Raw genomic sequence first — 13,426 nt, forward strand, 5'->3', positions numbered from 1 at the left:
AGGGAGTGATGCTTGCATTCGAAGCTACAGCCGACCGTTAAAATGTCTCCAGCAACAAACTAGTTGATAAATATATAAATACATAAATAATAAAGAAAATTTGACAATTTATCAAAGGACGCATAGAGAGATTTAAATTTATATAAAAAAAATATATATTACTTTGATATTTACAAAAGAACGCACTTTTTTAAGTGCATTTTCTATTTTATCCTTATGATAAATTTGACTTTTTTTTTCACTGTCATTTCTCACTCTCTCTTCTATTTATTTTCTTCTATGCATACAATCAATCTAATTTTTCCTCTTTTTTTTTTTCAATGCGTGCATGCATAACATACGCATGATATATAAATCATATTAGACCCACAACCTATATCTCTCCTTTTTTTTCTTTTTTTTATTATTAGGCCTGATATCTCCCATATCAGGTCCACGTTGGGCCTGATATGGGAAGATATCATACAATCTGATATAAAAAAATATAAGGTCTAATAAAAAAAAAGAAAAAAGAAAAAAGAAAAAAGAAGAAAAAGAAAGAAAGAGAGAGGACGCACTAGGAATGTCGAAACTCATTTGGCATATTTGGACTTCTTATAATTTTAGAAATCTACAAGAATTGAAATGGGTGCAATCGGAACTCACTAGGTGTATCAGTAAATTTCAATTTCTGGAGGTCTCCTATATTCGGATCAAGAGGACGCAGGAAATCTTAATTGCGGCTAAATAAGGAGTCTTATTAGATCGGGTGGGCCGAGGATCAGACGTGAAAAGTAAGATTATAAAATTTTGATTAATTTAGTCCGTTTAATTAATTTAAAAAAAATTCATTTGTGAGATGATTCATCTTTTGAATTTAATCTATTCGATTTTGACTGAATACTTTATTCTATCCTACACAATTTAGTATCGTTCGTCTAATAATAAAATATAAATAGATAAATAATAAAGAAAATTTTATCATCGCATAACGATTGTTCACGACGATGTTGCCTGTACGATCCAAAACGGTATCTCGAATCAACACTCAGTCAATAAACGGTGAGTCCGAGGCAAGTTGGTTGGACGAGTCGGGTCACCCGGTCTGCTTGTTTTGGATTTCGAATCCTTATGATCGAACAGAATAATCCGACCTGTTAAGAGCCGACTACATGTGATGTGACCCCACAGCGATCGCACTCCCCCCTCATTTCCCGATCTCGACGAGTTTGGGAAGCCCTAGAAATGGCGTTTGCGGCCCTTCGCCGGATACCTATCCACCTCGGCCGAACAAGCCCCTCCCACCTCCGACAACCTCTTTCCCGCACCTCCGCGTCTTCGGCGCTCGTTGACGCCGTCTCGACGCCCTCGGCTACTGGATCCAATAAGATTGCCGACCGGATCGTGAAGCTTTCCGCCATCGATCACCATGAGAACAAGCACGCGATCATCGGACTGGTCGGGCATACGCTCCTCCGCGCTCTGATCAATGGCGGCCTGATCGACCCGGCGTCCCATCGGCTTGAGGAAATCGACGCCTGCTCTGGTGAATGCGAGGTCCATATCGCCCAGGAGTGGCTTGACAAGCTTCCCCCCTTGTCCTACGATGAGCGTTACATCCTCACCCATGAGCATTTAGTCCGCACCGCGAGACCCCAGAAACGTGTGTTTAACAAGCACGCAAGGCTTGCGTGTCAGATTATTCTTCAGCACGAACTGCAAGGTATGGTCGTCGTTGTCCCTAAACCCAAGCCCTGGGACATCCCATAGGTGGGAAAAAAAACTCATCGTGCTCGTCGTTCTGTTGCTGGATCAAAGGCATTTGATGTTTTTCTGGTTTATTCGAATAATAATCTTCAATGATACTGTTTTGCATAATTCAACGCTTATGTTATTTGAAGAATGATGTAATCTGCGTGCAGTTGGTTTCCTATATTAATACTAGAGTTCTTGTTTCCTTATAATATTATTTGTGGCGATTCATTTTTCTTGGATAATATCATGTAAGAAGAAAGTGCACATTCAAAGTCAGTTTTTTGTTGTTGTTGTTGTTAGAATTACTCTAATGAGTTACAGCATGATTTATTATTTTTTTTAAAAAAAAAAACATATCATATAAGAATATGCTTATGATCAGTTTTCCTCATTTTCAGAAATTCATTGAAACTTTAAGGATTTAGATTAATTTGTAGTTGACATTAAATGTTTGCTCACATCTTTGACAGTGTGAGGTCAATATTTAGATCTTAATGTAGTATGGATAAACATATATAGCAACTATGTATGAGTCAGATATTGAGGTATTGTTCAATACTGTTACTCAAAATGTTTAAGTCTAAGAGATCTTTGGTATGCATAATATCCTTACTAGATGTTAAAGTGAAAGAAGTATTAATGTTATGACTATAACATGATTGGAGGAAGACTTTCAGTGCATTGTTTTAGAATTAGTCCATACAGTCACATTCAATGGGTTCACCATATCACTGCAATCGTGCTTCTGTATTGAGTGTGTATTTGGATGAGATTTTGTGAGACGGTGCAAATCATGTCTCAAAAAAGTAACCTAGGTGGTCGTCTGGTTGGTCTTGTTAGGGGACCACTTCACTTATTGAATAAGTGATTCCTTTAGGTGGATTTTTCAAAAGTAGTTCAAGAGACCCTCCTAATCTCCTAAGTGGTCCAGGTATCTTATCCAAATAAGATGTATTAAAGATGAATATAATATGATACTAATAAATGATGAGGAAATAAAAGAGTGATAGAAGAACTATTTTCTTCAACTTTTTATCGTAGAATTAAATTTCAATCCTAAGAAGTAGAAGAATCTTTAAAGGGAATGCAAAATAAAATAGTTGGACCAAATGATTATTCTGATAGAAGTATGGAAGCACCTCGGGAAACAAGGTATTAAATGACTTACAAAGTTATTCAACCTGATATTAAATATTTTAAAAAATATCTGATCAATATAGGGTATTTTAATTCTTTTATAAAAGAATAAAAGAGACATATAAAATTGTGCAAACTATAAGGATATTAAACTAATGAGTTATACCATAAAATTTTGGAAAAGAGTGATAGAAAAAAGACTAAGGAAGAAGACCATGGTAGCCTAAAATCAATTTAGATTGATGTCTGGAAGGTCGACAATAAAAACTATACATCTACTAATTGAAAAGTATCGAGAACTGAAGCAAGACTTACATATGATATTCGTCGACCTAGAAAAGGCTTATCATAATGTCCCAAAGAAAATTATATGGAGAATTCTAGAAAAGAGAAGTGTTAGCATAACATATATTGAACTAATTACGGATGTGTTTGAAGATGTAACGACAAAACTAACCAAAGTGTTTCCTATAAATATATGATTACATCAAGGATAGACTCTAAGTCTATCGTTGACCAATTCATTGGACACATCTAAGATACAATACTGTGATGCATGTTGTTTACTGATGATATTATTTTGATAGATGAGATATGTGAAGAAGTAAATGCTAAACTCGAATTTTGGCGGGAAATATTAGAAGTGAAAAGTTTAAGATTTAGTAGAGTAAAGACGGAATATATGAAGCTTAAGTTAAGCAATATTAAATATAATGAGATGATTGTTAAAATAGGAGATGGTGAGTTGTCTCTAATTGAAAACTTTATATATGTAGAATTATTTTTTAAAAAGATGGAGGGGTTGAGAGAGAAGTTTTACATAGAATACAAGCAGGATGGTTGAAATGGAAGAAAGCGTCGGTGTTCTTTGTGATCGTAAAGTACTTCTAAGATTTAAAAGTAAAGTTTTACAAAATGATAGTTAAATCTGCTATGTTATATGGAGTTGAATGTTGAGTTATGACTTTTGGACATAGCATAAAATGAGAGTTGCAGAGATGAAGATATTAAAGTAGATGTACGGACATACAAGGATGGATAGGATAAGAAATAAAAAAAATTAGAAAGAAAGTCGAAGTTGCATCTATTGAACAAAAACTCTTAGAGATATGATTAAGATGATACAAATATATACTTAGACGATCAATAACTGTTCCAGTTAGGCGATGTGAAACTATGACAAATATGCAAATCAAATGAGGAAGACCAAAAAAGATTTGATTAGCAACAGTAAAATAAAATAAAATTTATTTAAATATAAATAATAATATAGTAGGGGATAGAGCCTAATGACATAGAAGAATCTATATAGCTGACTCCACCTATTAGGATAAGAGTTGGTTGTTGTTGTTAATTACTTATAATTGATTTGATGCACATTGTTTTTCTTATGTGTTTTTGATGAGTTATGTGTTCTATGATTCAATGTGGAATAAGTTTGTTTTATTGTTGTTAGGAGTTTGCCTGTCAATTATCACTTGTTTACTGGTGATAGTAATATTGTTTTAATTAATTCATATGCTTTGTTGGATATATAGGGTGGTAGGCATGTTTTAATATTAATATCAATCTATTTTAATTTAATATTATCTTAATATCAACTGCCTAAGCTTTCACTTTCTGCCTAGGTGGCTATACAGTGGGATGATTGCCTATCTCCTAAAATGGCTTTTTAAAACATTAGCGCATATGCATACTCTATATTGGTTTATTTAATCTTTAATTGGCATATCTAGATTTTTATTAAGGGCTAATGCATACTGAGTCCACTACTAAAGGCTAGACACGACCTCCTAGAGCAATTAGCAGTGGTAGACAGAGGTAGACCCCTATGACTTCACCATTTATTTTTCCTACTTCCTGACCGTTCATTTTCCTATTTCCTCTTGTCCTGTAGCAGGAATGTGAGAAATTTAATGAAATTATGTTTTTCTATTTATGAAAAAACGCAAGGAGTTCAAAGACGATGCTACTTTGTAACAATATTTTTTTGCTCACCTATATAAAATGTTTATATATGATCTGTATGTTTTACTTAATGACCGTTATTAAACATAAATACTTAGATTGCTTTTAGTCTGACTAAAGATAATATCAACTTGTACAGATTTTGATGATAGTAAATGATCCAAGTAATTACCATAAGTGTTTGGGACATTGTAATTCATTTTGTTGGGAGGCTGAGTCAGTTTAGTGTAAGTTGAAGCAATGCATAGATTTGTTTAGTTGTTTGGGAGCTTCTTAGCTTTTTCTAAAACTATTTTGAAGGAAAATTATCCTAAAAGTTCTCTAGTCAGTTGTTCACTTATCTGATAATGTGGTTTCTAGTCAGCTGGCATCCTTTCTGAGATCTGTTTCTGCCTCCACAGGGTAGAACCTTATCTACTTTTTGCAACTTTATGATCCTTGTGTTTGTTTAACTAAAAACATTCCTGAAATCATGGATCTCTCATACACTTTGGAACAGTTATTTATAGATTCAGGTTCTCTGTCTTGAAAAAAGATCTATAGGATTTTGCCATGTTCTTATAATGAAACAGAGCTACAAACTTCTCATATCTCTAGCACTGCCCTTCAACTTGTTTTTTATGATCGCAAAGTGTTTCAGTTTCTTTAAGTTTGAATTAAGGAATCCCTAGAAAAAGTATGCCTCGTACAACAGGGATAGAGATGGATTTTTACTTGTCAAACTTGTGATTACCTATGTTACTCAGTATTGCAAATTGTTTAAACTGTGCACATAGTTCTGTCTATTGAACTGGGTTTAGTACTCTATATGGAATAAATTTCACAAAATCAATGCTAGGCATGAATATTTTTTAAAAAACTTCTATGAATTCGTCTTGACAAGGCTGTTTCTTGTTTGTTATTTTGGCATCTACAGATGTCTCCATAACCTGTACTGTTTTCTATTGTTTTGTTGTGCGAAGTTTCTCCACAAACTCCATTTTTTTGCTGTTCTTACAAAGCTGAAACCATGCACATGCTATATATGTCGGTTCCAGTGAAAATGCTATCCTTCGAGGTTTTTAATTTCTGTGGAAGATATTGTATAGGAATTTGGCTTTAATCAACTTAAAGTTTACAATTTCCCTTTGTATTGGTTCTATGAATGTTTTGCATTTCTAGTATTTATCATGACTGCACCTTTGTTCACGGGAACAGGGATCTTCTAATCCACATTTTTGTGGAACAAGGGATGGATCACATGAAATTACGATTGGATCATGGTCGTAATCCGGCCATAATTGGTTGCGATCTCTCCTTGGGTTCACCGCCCCTCTCATGTTATAATTTGGTTCGAAGCGGACGACCGTAGGCCGTCCAAAAGCTGCCTCCCGTACGACGTCCAGAAATCTAGCCACTTGCCCACCACTAGTGGCCTCTGAGCAACCTCAGACCGCTTGTTTCAAACTAAATTATAACATGGGAGGGACAGTGAATTCAGAGAGGGATCACAATTAATTGCGGTCGGATCGCGATCATAATCCGATCGTAATTTCGTATGATCCATCTCCTAGTTTACAAAAATGTGGATCAGGAGATCCCTGCTTTGATCATGGCGCCTTGATTTACTCCAATATAATTGGAGGGTCTTGCATAGGCTAGAGGGCTAGAGATAATAATTCCATCTAAATTTAATATTTGATTTGAATTGAGAAAGGTTAGATCCAATTAAATAATTGATATTTATTCTATATTTGTATGGGGTGAGGGAAGGCTTATTAACGGAAAGGAAGTAAAATATTTAGTTTTCTCTTATTTGGGAGGGAGGGAAGGTTAATTAACTTAACATTTATCTTATTTAGGAAAAAAGGGAAGGGAATGAAGGTTAAACGTATAAAATTATCCACATTAATACATCATCATAAATTTATTTTAGAATAAATTAAATCAAATTAATAATAATATAAAAATAATAAATAATTTTTTTTTATAATTTTAAAATAAATTTATATATCTCATTTAAATTAGAAATCAATTGAAATGTTAATCAAAGTTTTAATTCAAAATTTAATTTTGTCCTGCTTTTCTCTTCCCTTGCGCACGACGCACTCCTCTAGCTTGCGTGATCCACTCGTCGCCTACTCCCATCTTCCCCATTGAGCAGAGAAGAGTCGTCGTTGACATCTCCTCACCATTAATGTCGCCTCCTCGAACATGCTCGCATCGCCATGAGTCTATTGCTACCCCCTCTTTTTCATCAAGCAGTCGAAGAATAGTAGGTGGCGGTGTCTTCTCATCACCATCGCCGCCTCCTCAAGCACGCTCTCACCGTCACACGTCACCTCTACGGTTGCTACTTGTCGAAAGAGCCTCGGTCATCTTCTCCTCCTCAAGCTTTGGCAAAGGATTATATTGAAAGAAATTTTAGTTGTGTTCTCCTTTCCCTTACACTCCGATTTGGGGTGTAAGGAATTCAACTTCTTTGCCCTCTCACAAGGTTAAAGCTTACCTTTACTTCCCCTTCATCTATGTAACTCACTCATTTCCAAACGAGGTTAAAAGTTCTCCTTCCCTTCCCTCACCTCCCAAACAGAGTGTTAGGTATGAGTATTTTTGGATTTGGATATGGAGGTGCATGTGATAAAATTCTACTTATATTCTACCCTATATATATATATATATTGTTTGGAAAGAAAATTTTTTAGTTTGTTTCCTACGAAAAAAATTTATTTTACCTCTTTCTAGGTTACCAACACGTATCTCATCTTCTTTTTCATGAGAAATCCTCATATAATCGAAGGAGCGCGAGGAATATAAGAATTTAATAAATATTCATAAATTTATTAAAATAATTTATTTATTTATTTTAAAAATAATTATATATAGTAATAGAATCATGGGTAAAGTATGGATATCTGATCTTCCGATGAATATGAAGATGAATATAGGGATGTATTTAATAAATAGGGATGAGTACGGAATATATGAAATCCAATCCAAATCCTACTCGTTGTCATCGCTACCCATGGTGAGAGTTATCTCCTTTTGCAACAATCAATTTAAAATACAACACTGTGGGGTCAACGGTGAAGGGCACTTAGGATGAGTGAGTTTTCCACAAGTATAGCCGAGTTGATACTTGAGTAGTAGATTGCCACATGAGAGCGGAGATCGAATTCCTAAGAGATCAGAATGTTCTCTTAGGGAATAAAATTTCTCCCACGTAGAGAGGTCGCTTGATCATCGTTAACATTGTGGGACCAACGATGAGGAGTGCTTGGAATATGGGAGTTATTTTTTATCATGTCAATTAAAATACAAGCTCTCGGGGCTACAGTGAAGTGGTTAGACCTCCAGGGTGCATCTCAGGAATCTTAGGGTCGAGACTCAACTATGGTAAACTACAGGAGAGATTTCTCTCTAGTGAGTAGCGGGTCTGAGAAAATGGACCATCTGAATAGACCATCACAAACATCTTCCGATTGATCTTGTGGACCGGTAGGAAACTTTTATGGGATTGAATCGGTCATCTCCAGGATTAGTCAAACGTTGATCATCTCCAGGATTAGCCAATTCGAATAGCTAGATACATTGTGTCAACTAAAAAAATAATTTTAAATGCAAACCCCTAAGGCTATGATACAGTAGTTAGACCTTTCAAGCGGTTAACTGGATATCTAAGGTTTGAATCTCAATTTACGATACACTGTAAGAATTTTCCTTCAGTAGATGACAAATCTAAAAAATTGGTCGCTTGGTTGACCTCTATGAACGTTTCTTACTTTATCCTGATAGTCGATAAAAAATTTCATAATGCCGAGTCAGTCGAGATTAGACAGAGTTGAATACTTAGATTATTTTTTTAAAAAAATCAATTTAAAATAACACCCCCAACACACAATGTGATGATACCAAGTATGAATGATTTGCAAGGCGTATTATATACCCACCGTATTAAAACCACTGAATCTATATGTACTTTCCGAATTTGGGTCGGTGGGACACTTTGGATCAATGGGATTAACGATCTAGATTTTTTTTAAAATAATTTAAAATATAATAAGCTTCGTTTCAAGGGATCTTTTCGAGGGAAAATGGTGACGTGACATGAATCAATTTTTTTTTTTTTTTTGGTTCGTTCTCTTTGGTGAAAATAGAGGCAAGGGAAGAAATGCTTTAGCCCTTTTTCAATTTCACCAAAATTTATTTCAATCTGATTCGACGGGGAAAAAACATTGATCAATAGCTCTGGCTAAAATAAACTAAACTTATTTTTTAAAACTTATTCTAGAAATAAATAAGTTTCGAAAGTTTATACTTTTCCTCCAAATGAAGCATAAGACAAAATAAATAACTCTATTTTTTCACTTTCATTCAAGACATAAATTGGCAGGCAAAACATAAATTGGAACCAAGGGCAAATTAAAATTTCTAAAACAAACTCCGGGGCGAGGCACAAAATAAATCTTTGGAACAAGTTCGCCAAAGTCAATCACAATGCATCCACATACAGTTTAACAAGTGCACGACATTGTCTCCATAATTTTAGATTTCTGCCCAAGAAACTAGAACGATATCAACACACCACTCCTTCAGTGCATAGCAATTTTTACCATGTTCCCTCAGCTCCCTTGCTTGGGTTTTGGAAGGCAGAGAAACCCCAGTTGGTCTTCAGAGCATATGGCTGAGAGATGGTCACTCCTTCCTCTGTTATCTTGGCAATCTGCAATGTAATTGAAGTGTTAAGAAACCATGCTTTCCAAGTTTGACGGGGAGAATTATCGCACTTATTAAATAAGATCAACAATCATCACAGATCTTGCTGCATGGTAGAATACAAAGGAAATCTTTGAGCTAGACAATGCAACACCCATTTGAGATTTTTTGAAGATTGCCATTATTCGGTATGCTAAGGTGAATGCCTAGTGCATTACGACAATTGTCCAATAGAAAGCAGCAAATATCCAGATGTCTTATTAGTTTAGTAGCATATCTCATCTAGACCTGAAACATTATGTAACTATCTTTTCAATGAACACATCGATCGCAAAATCTATTCAAGTAAATATGTTTAATTAGTCGTTAATCAACTGTCTTCTGAAGCAACCCAAGTAGCCAGCAATGCATAAGCAAACACTCAGAGCTACGAAATGGTCCTCTATACTGGGTAAAAATATTTAGTTAAGTTTGGATGTATTGTTTTCACTAGCAAATCTGGTGTTTCTTCATCTCCCTCCGTCTATGAGAAGGACATCTTTTGAGATGTGCCCCACTCTTGTTCCATTCCCTACGCAAACTCAAGACCATAAATCAAGTTCATTGGATCTTGTGTATGGCCATTCCTAGCACACTTATCTTTTCTTCCAGTAATTCAACTTAAACTAGTCAATCCAAAGTTCAAGGGTATTGTCAAAAAATTACCCGACCTTTCAGTCATGCTTTCCTTTCACTCCTTTTTTGTTGTAAAGAAAATCAATTGTTTTAATCTCACTAAAGTCCACATCCTTCTCCACCCATTTATTGTCAGATAACCCTTTTCTCTTTCGTTTGTCTATTTACTATCATTAAAGTGAATGGAGAATATATGTATGAACGCATAAATGGAAGTTGAACATAATCACACTTAACATTACTCATTTTCCCCTTGTTTGTGTTGCATATCAATAATGACAAAAAGACAATCTAGGCCAGTTGGGAGATTATACCTGAAACTTGTTAATTGCTGATCTATCACGATATAAGAGCACAAGCAGGCACTTCTCCATCAGCTTAACAGCCTCTTCAAAGCTCAGGTCTTCACGCCATTCAGCACGAAGTAATGGCCTTGCAAGATGATTTCCAAATCCAGTGGCCACATGATTGTCCTCAAAATGTGTGCCAATCATACTCACCTATAATATGGGCATTCCATTCTTAAGTTAATTCAAACACAAACAAAAACAAGAAGGTATTTACATACCATCCCAAGATACTTTTGTCCATTCTTCACTCCGCCAACAACAAGTGAGTTAAAAAGAGGGTCGAACTTATTGCGCCGATTGTACATAACTCGAGTTAGATAGTTGTGGATCTCCTTGGGACCAAGTGAATTCCCATCATCCCACATGTTGTCATTCAAGCTAGGGGAAAATAAATAATGCTTCTTGTTAATACATGAAAAGGTAAAAGACAGATACATGAAATTCCAACACTACATGAGGTTAGCTCAACTTAAATTCAACCAGATATTCACCAACTAAGACTTGCTGACTATTTCAAAAGTAATAGGTGTAGCAACCCATACTTGAATATGCAAGCAAATTTCTTACATGAGCTCATCGAGATAGCGCAGGATCTCTTGGAAATCACTGATTTCACCACTTGCACCTAGGATAGAGTGTTTCCCAATAGGTTTTATACGTTCCACACTCTTGTATCTCAAAGTCGAACCATAGGAACCTGCAGATTTCCAATCAACAAATGTTGGCGAGAAAAAACATAGCAGCAATGGAACAATCAACTATATTTCTTATTGCATTTTCATCTTTCTGTTTTTTTTAAAAGTAATTCTTTATTGACACTGCTACTGCAAGAACTCAAATTTTTTTTTGTTCGTATTTGAGTTTCATCTCTTTCACTGTTGTCTCATTATCATTTGCATCTGCAAAGATTTCCAAGAGTTTAGTGTATCAGCCGTTTTCTAATTTTCCATCAAATTTAGATGGATTCCTCTGTTATTTCTGGTAATAAATTATATCCATCCTCTCATTTAGTGTGGTTACGACAATCCTTAGGCTTTGCTCACCTTTGAGCAAAGACAAAAAGGGGAGGGGAAGAAAAGGATCACAAAGTTAAAGGCCAATAGATCAAAAATTAATTAAACCAATTTCAGTTCTATGACCTTGTCTGCATATTTTATGTGCGTATAAATACATGCACAACCACTAGTTTGGTTATAATTTTGTTCAACTTCTGTTTATGTCTTCTTTAATTCCATCTAGACAAGTCACTGAGAAATATATTAAACCCAGTGTTAGCATTTTCGTAGAAAACAATCTACATCATATCAAAGTAACATCATCAGGAGGCTTCTTCAACTAGTTTCTTGGTAAGGTTTTTCACTATGATATAATAGTGAAAACTGAAAAATACTACAAATAAAATAAAATAAAATCTCAAAGAAAACAACCTCCAGTATCAGCCGCAAAGATAACACCATCTTTATATTTCATTCCTATCACTGATGTTCCAGTCACATATGGATTCCTGTCAAAATATTTGACAAGTTTAATATTATGTTAGTTGGTATGAACAAATAAGATAGTATTATTCAAAATTATAGAAAGTTGGGAAGACACTAAAAAGAATAGATTGAACACAATTATCATATAGATATTATCTATAACACGGAATACTGATGAATCATAAATAATTACTAATGAAATTGAATAAACTTTCATATCAAAGACTGAGAAGTGTCATCCTATATGCGAGAATAGCAAGTGATACAGTTCAGTTTCAAATGAAATTCAGGTTAACCTATTTGCTTTAATGTTAGATTTGGTTCTCTTGTTTCTTATTGTTAGAAGCAAATTGTCGTCAGGTATGCACAAAATGTTTGATAACCTTGGAGCAAAGATTTCCTCTGCCACAAGCTTTCTAGATGTGCATGATCTCTCAATTACATGCCTTGTTGGAAATTATCCAAGTGATTTCTACTAGCAAGTGATGCTATAGAGATCAACGACCTTAATCCCAGCACCTAGAAGTCCATGCGTAAGGTACTTTCAAACGACATATTTACGCTCAAATTCAATCATCTGTTGCTATGGTACCCGAGCCCACATAAGCTCCCAGCATCTATAAATCAAACCAGTAAAAAACTGGACGAATTATTGCATTATAGCGTCAGCTTAAATTGCAGAAATCATCACATGAATTCTTGCTGCCCCAGATTCTAAAATAGCTAAATAAGAACTTCTTCGATAGTTTGATAGAATAAACCGCTAGATCGACGCTCGGAATCTCGAGATTAAATTGATAGTGAGATCATTTCACTGAGGAACCAATCATGATCATCAAAAAGTTACGAAAGCGAGGAAGATACTACGAGATCCATACAAGGTCCTTTCAGTAGCACCATTATTTACGATTAGCGAAGCTTCCATGGCCAATGTCTGCAAACAAAAAGAAAACAAAGAATTGGTTTAAGGAATTCCAAGAATCGAGTAAGCAGCAAACAACTAACCAGAAATTGTGAATCAAAGAGGAAGTCTCTAGGGTTCGTCGATAAGCAAGAAAAGCTCGATGCGGAAGAAACAAATACGCCAGCAATTCTGTTGTGACTTGTAGCCCAAGAAATACTATTTGGGCTGAATTAGTAGGGCCTAGGCCCAGATTCCCTTTTACTTTTACTGTATTAGAGAGAATAGGCTCATGACTCATCCCAATGAACAAATCGATTTACTTCATCATTATAACAACACTTTTGATAAGTTTTCAAATTATCAAATCGTCTAGGCTCTTTTTAAAATTTCTAAATTAAGTACTCATTTCTAATTTTACTTTTAATCAGTAGTCGACTGATAAAAAAATAATTTTAAAAATAATTGAATTGATTTCAATTGAT

At 35.0% G+C, this 13,426-nt stretch overlaps 2 protein-coding genes across 2 annotated transcripts; one reads left to right on the forward strand and one right to left on the reverse strand.

Annotated features, from left to right (window-relative positions):
* Positions 1–1,163: 1,163 nt before the first annotated feature.
* Positions 1,164–1,943, forward strand: LOC122015391. Its single transcript, XM_042572260.1, has one exon. It carries the CDS (start codon positions 1,225–1,227, stop codon positions 1,747–1,749), a length of 525 nt encoding a protein of 174 aa, XP_042428194.1. The 5' UTR covers positions 1,164–1,224; the 3' UTR covers positions 1,750–1,943.
* A 7,280-nt stretch (positions 1,944–9,223) lies between these two features.
* Positions 9,224–13,194, reverse strand: LOC122016564 (proteasome subunit beta type-4-like). Its single transcript, XM_042573905.1, has 7 exons — positions 13,046–13,194; positions 12,919–12,974; positions 11,987–12,063; positions 11,127–11,256; positions 10,778–10,937; positions 10,524–10,709; positions 9,224–9,541 (listed from the first exon to the last, which is right to left on the reverse strand). The coding sequence occupies exons 2-7, from the start codon at positions 12,963–12,965 to the stop codon at positions 9,428–9,430; spliced, it is 714 nt and encodes a 237-aa protein (XP_042429839.1). The 5' UTR covers positions 12,966–12,974; positions 13,046–13,194; the 3' UTR covers positions 9,224–9,427.
* Between the last annotated feature and the right edge of the window lie 232 nt (positions 13,195–13,426).

This window comes from Zingiber officinale, chromosome 8B (genome assembly GCF_018446385.1).
Source record: "Zingiber officinale cultivar Zhangliang chromosome 8B, Zo_v1.1, whole genome shotgun sequence".
Lineage (NCBI taxonomy): Eukaryota > Viridiplantae > Streptophyta > Magnoliopsida > Zingiberales > Zingiberaceae > Zingiber > Zingiber officinale.

Bases quoted from the DNA above. Each gene is read 5' to 3' on its own strand.
- LOC122015391 (XM_042572260.1), top strand. From the start codon at position 1,225: ATGGCGTTTGCGGCCCTTCGCCGGATACCTATCCACCTCGGCCGAACA.
- LOC122016564 (XM_042573905.1), bottom strand. From the start codon at position 12,965: ATGGAAGCTTCGCTAATCGTAAATAATGGTGCTACTGAAAGGACCTT. The intron at 12,064-12,918 runs GTATGGATCTCG...ATATTTTGACAG, and splicing joins GGTGCTACTGAAAGGACCTT to GAATCCATATGTGACTGGAA. The intron at 10,938-11,126 runs GTAAGAAATTTG...ATTTTCCCCTAG, and splicing joins CGCTATCTCGATGAGCTCAT to CTTGAATGACAACATGTGGG.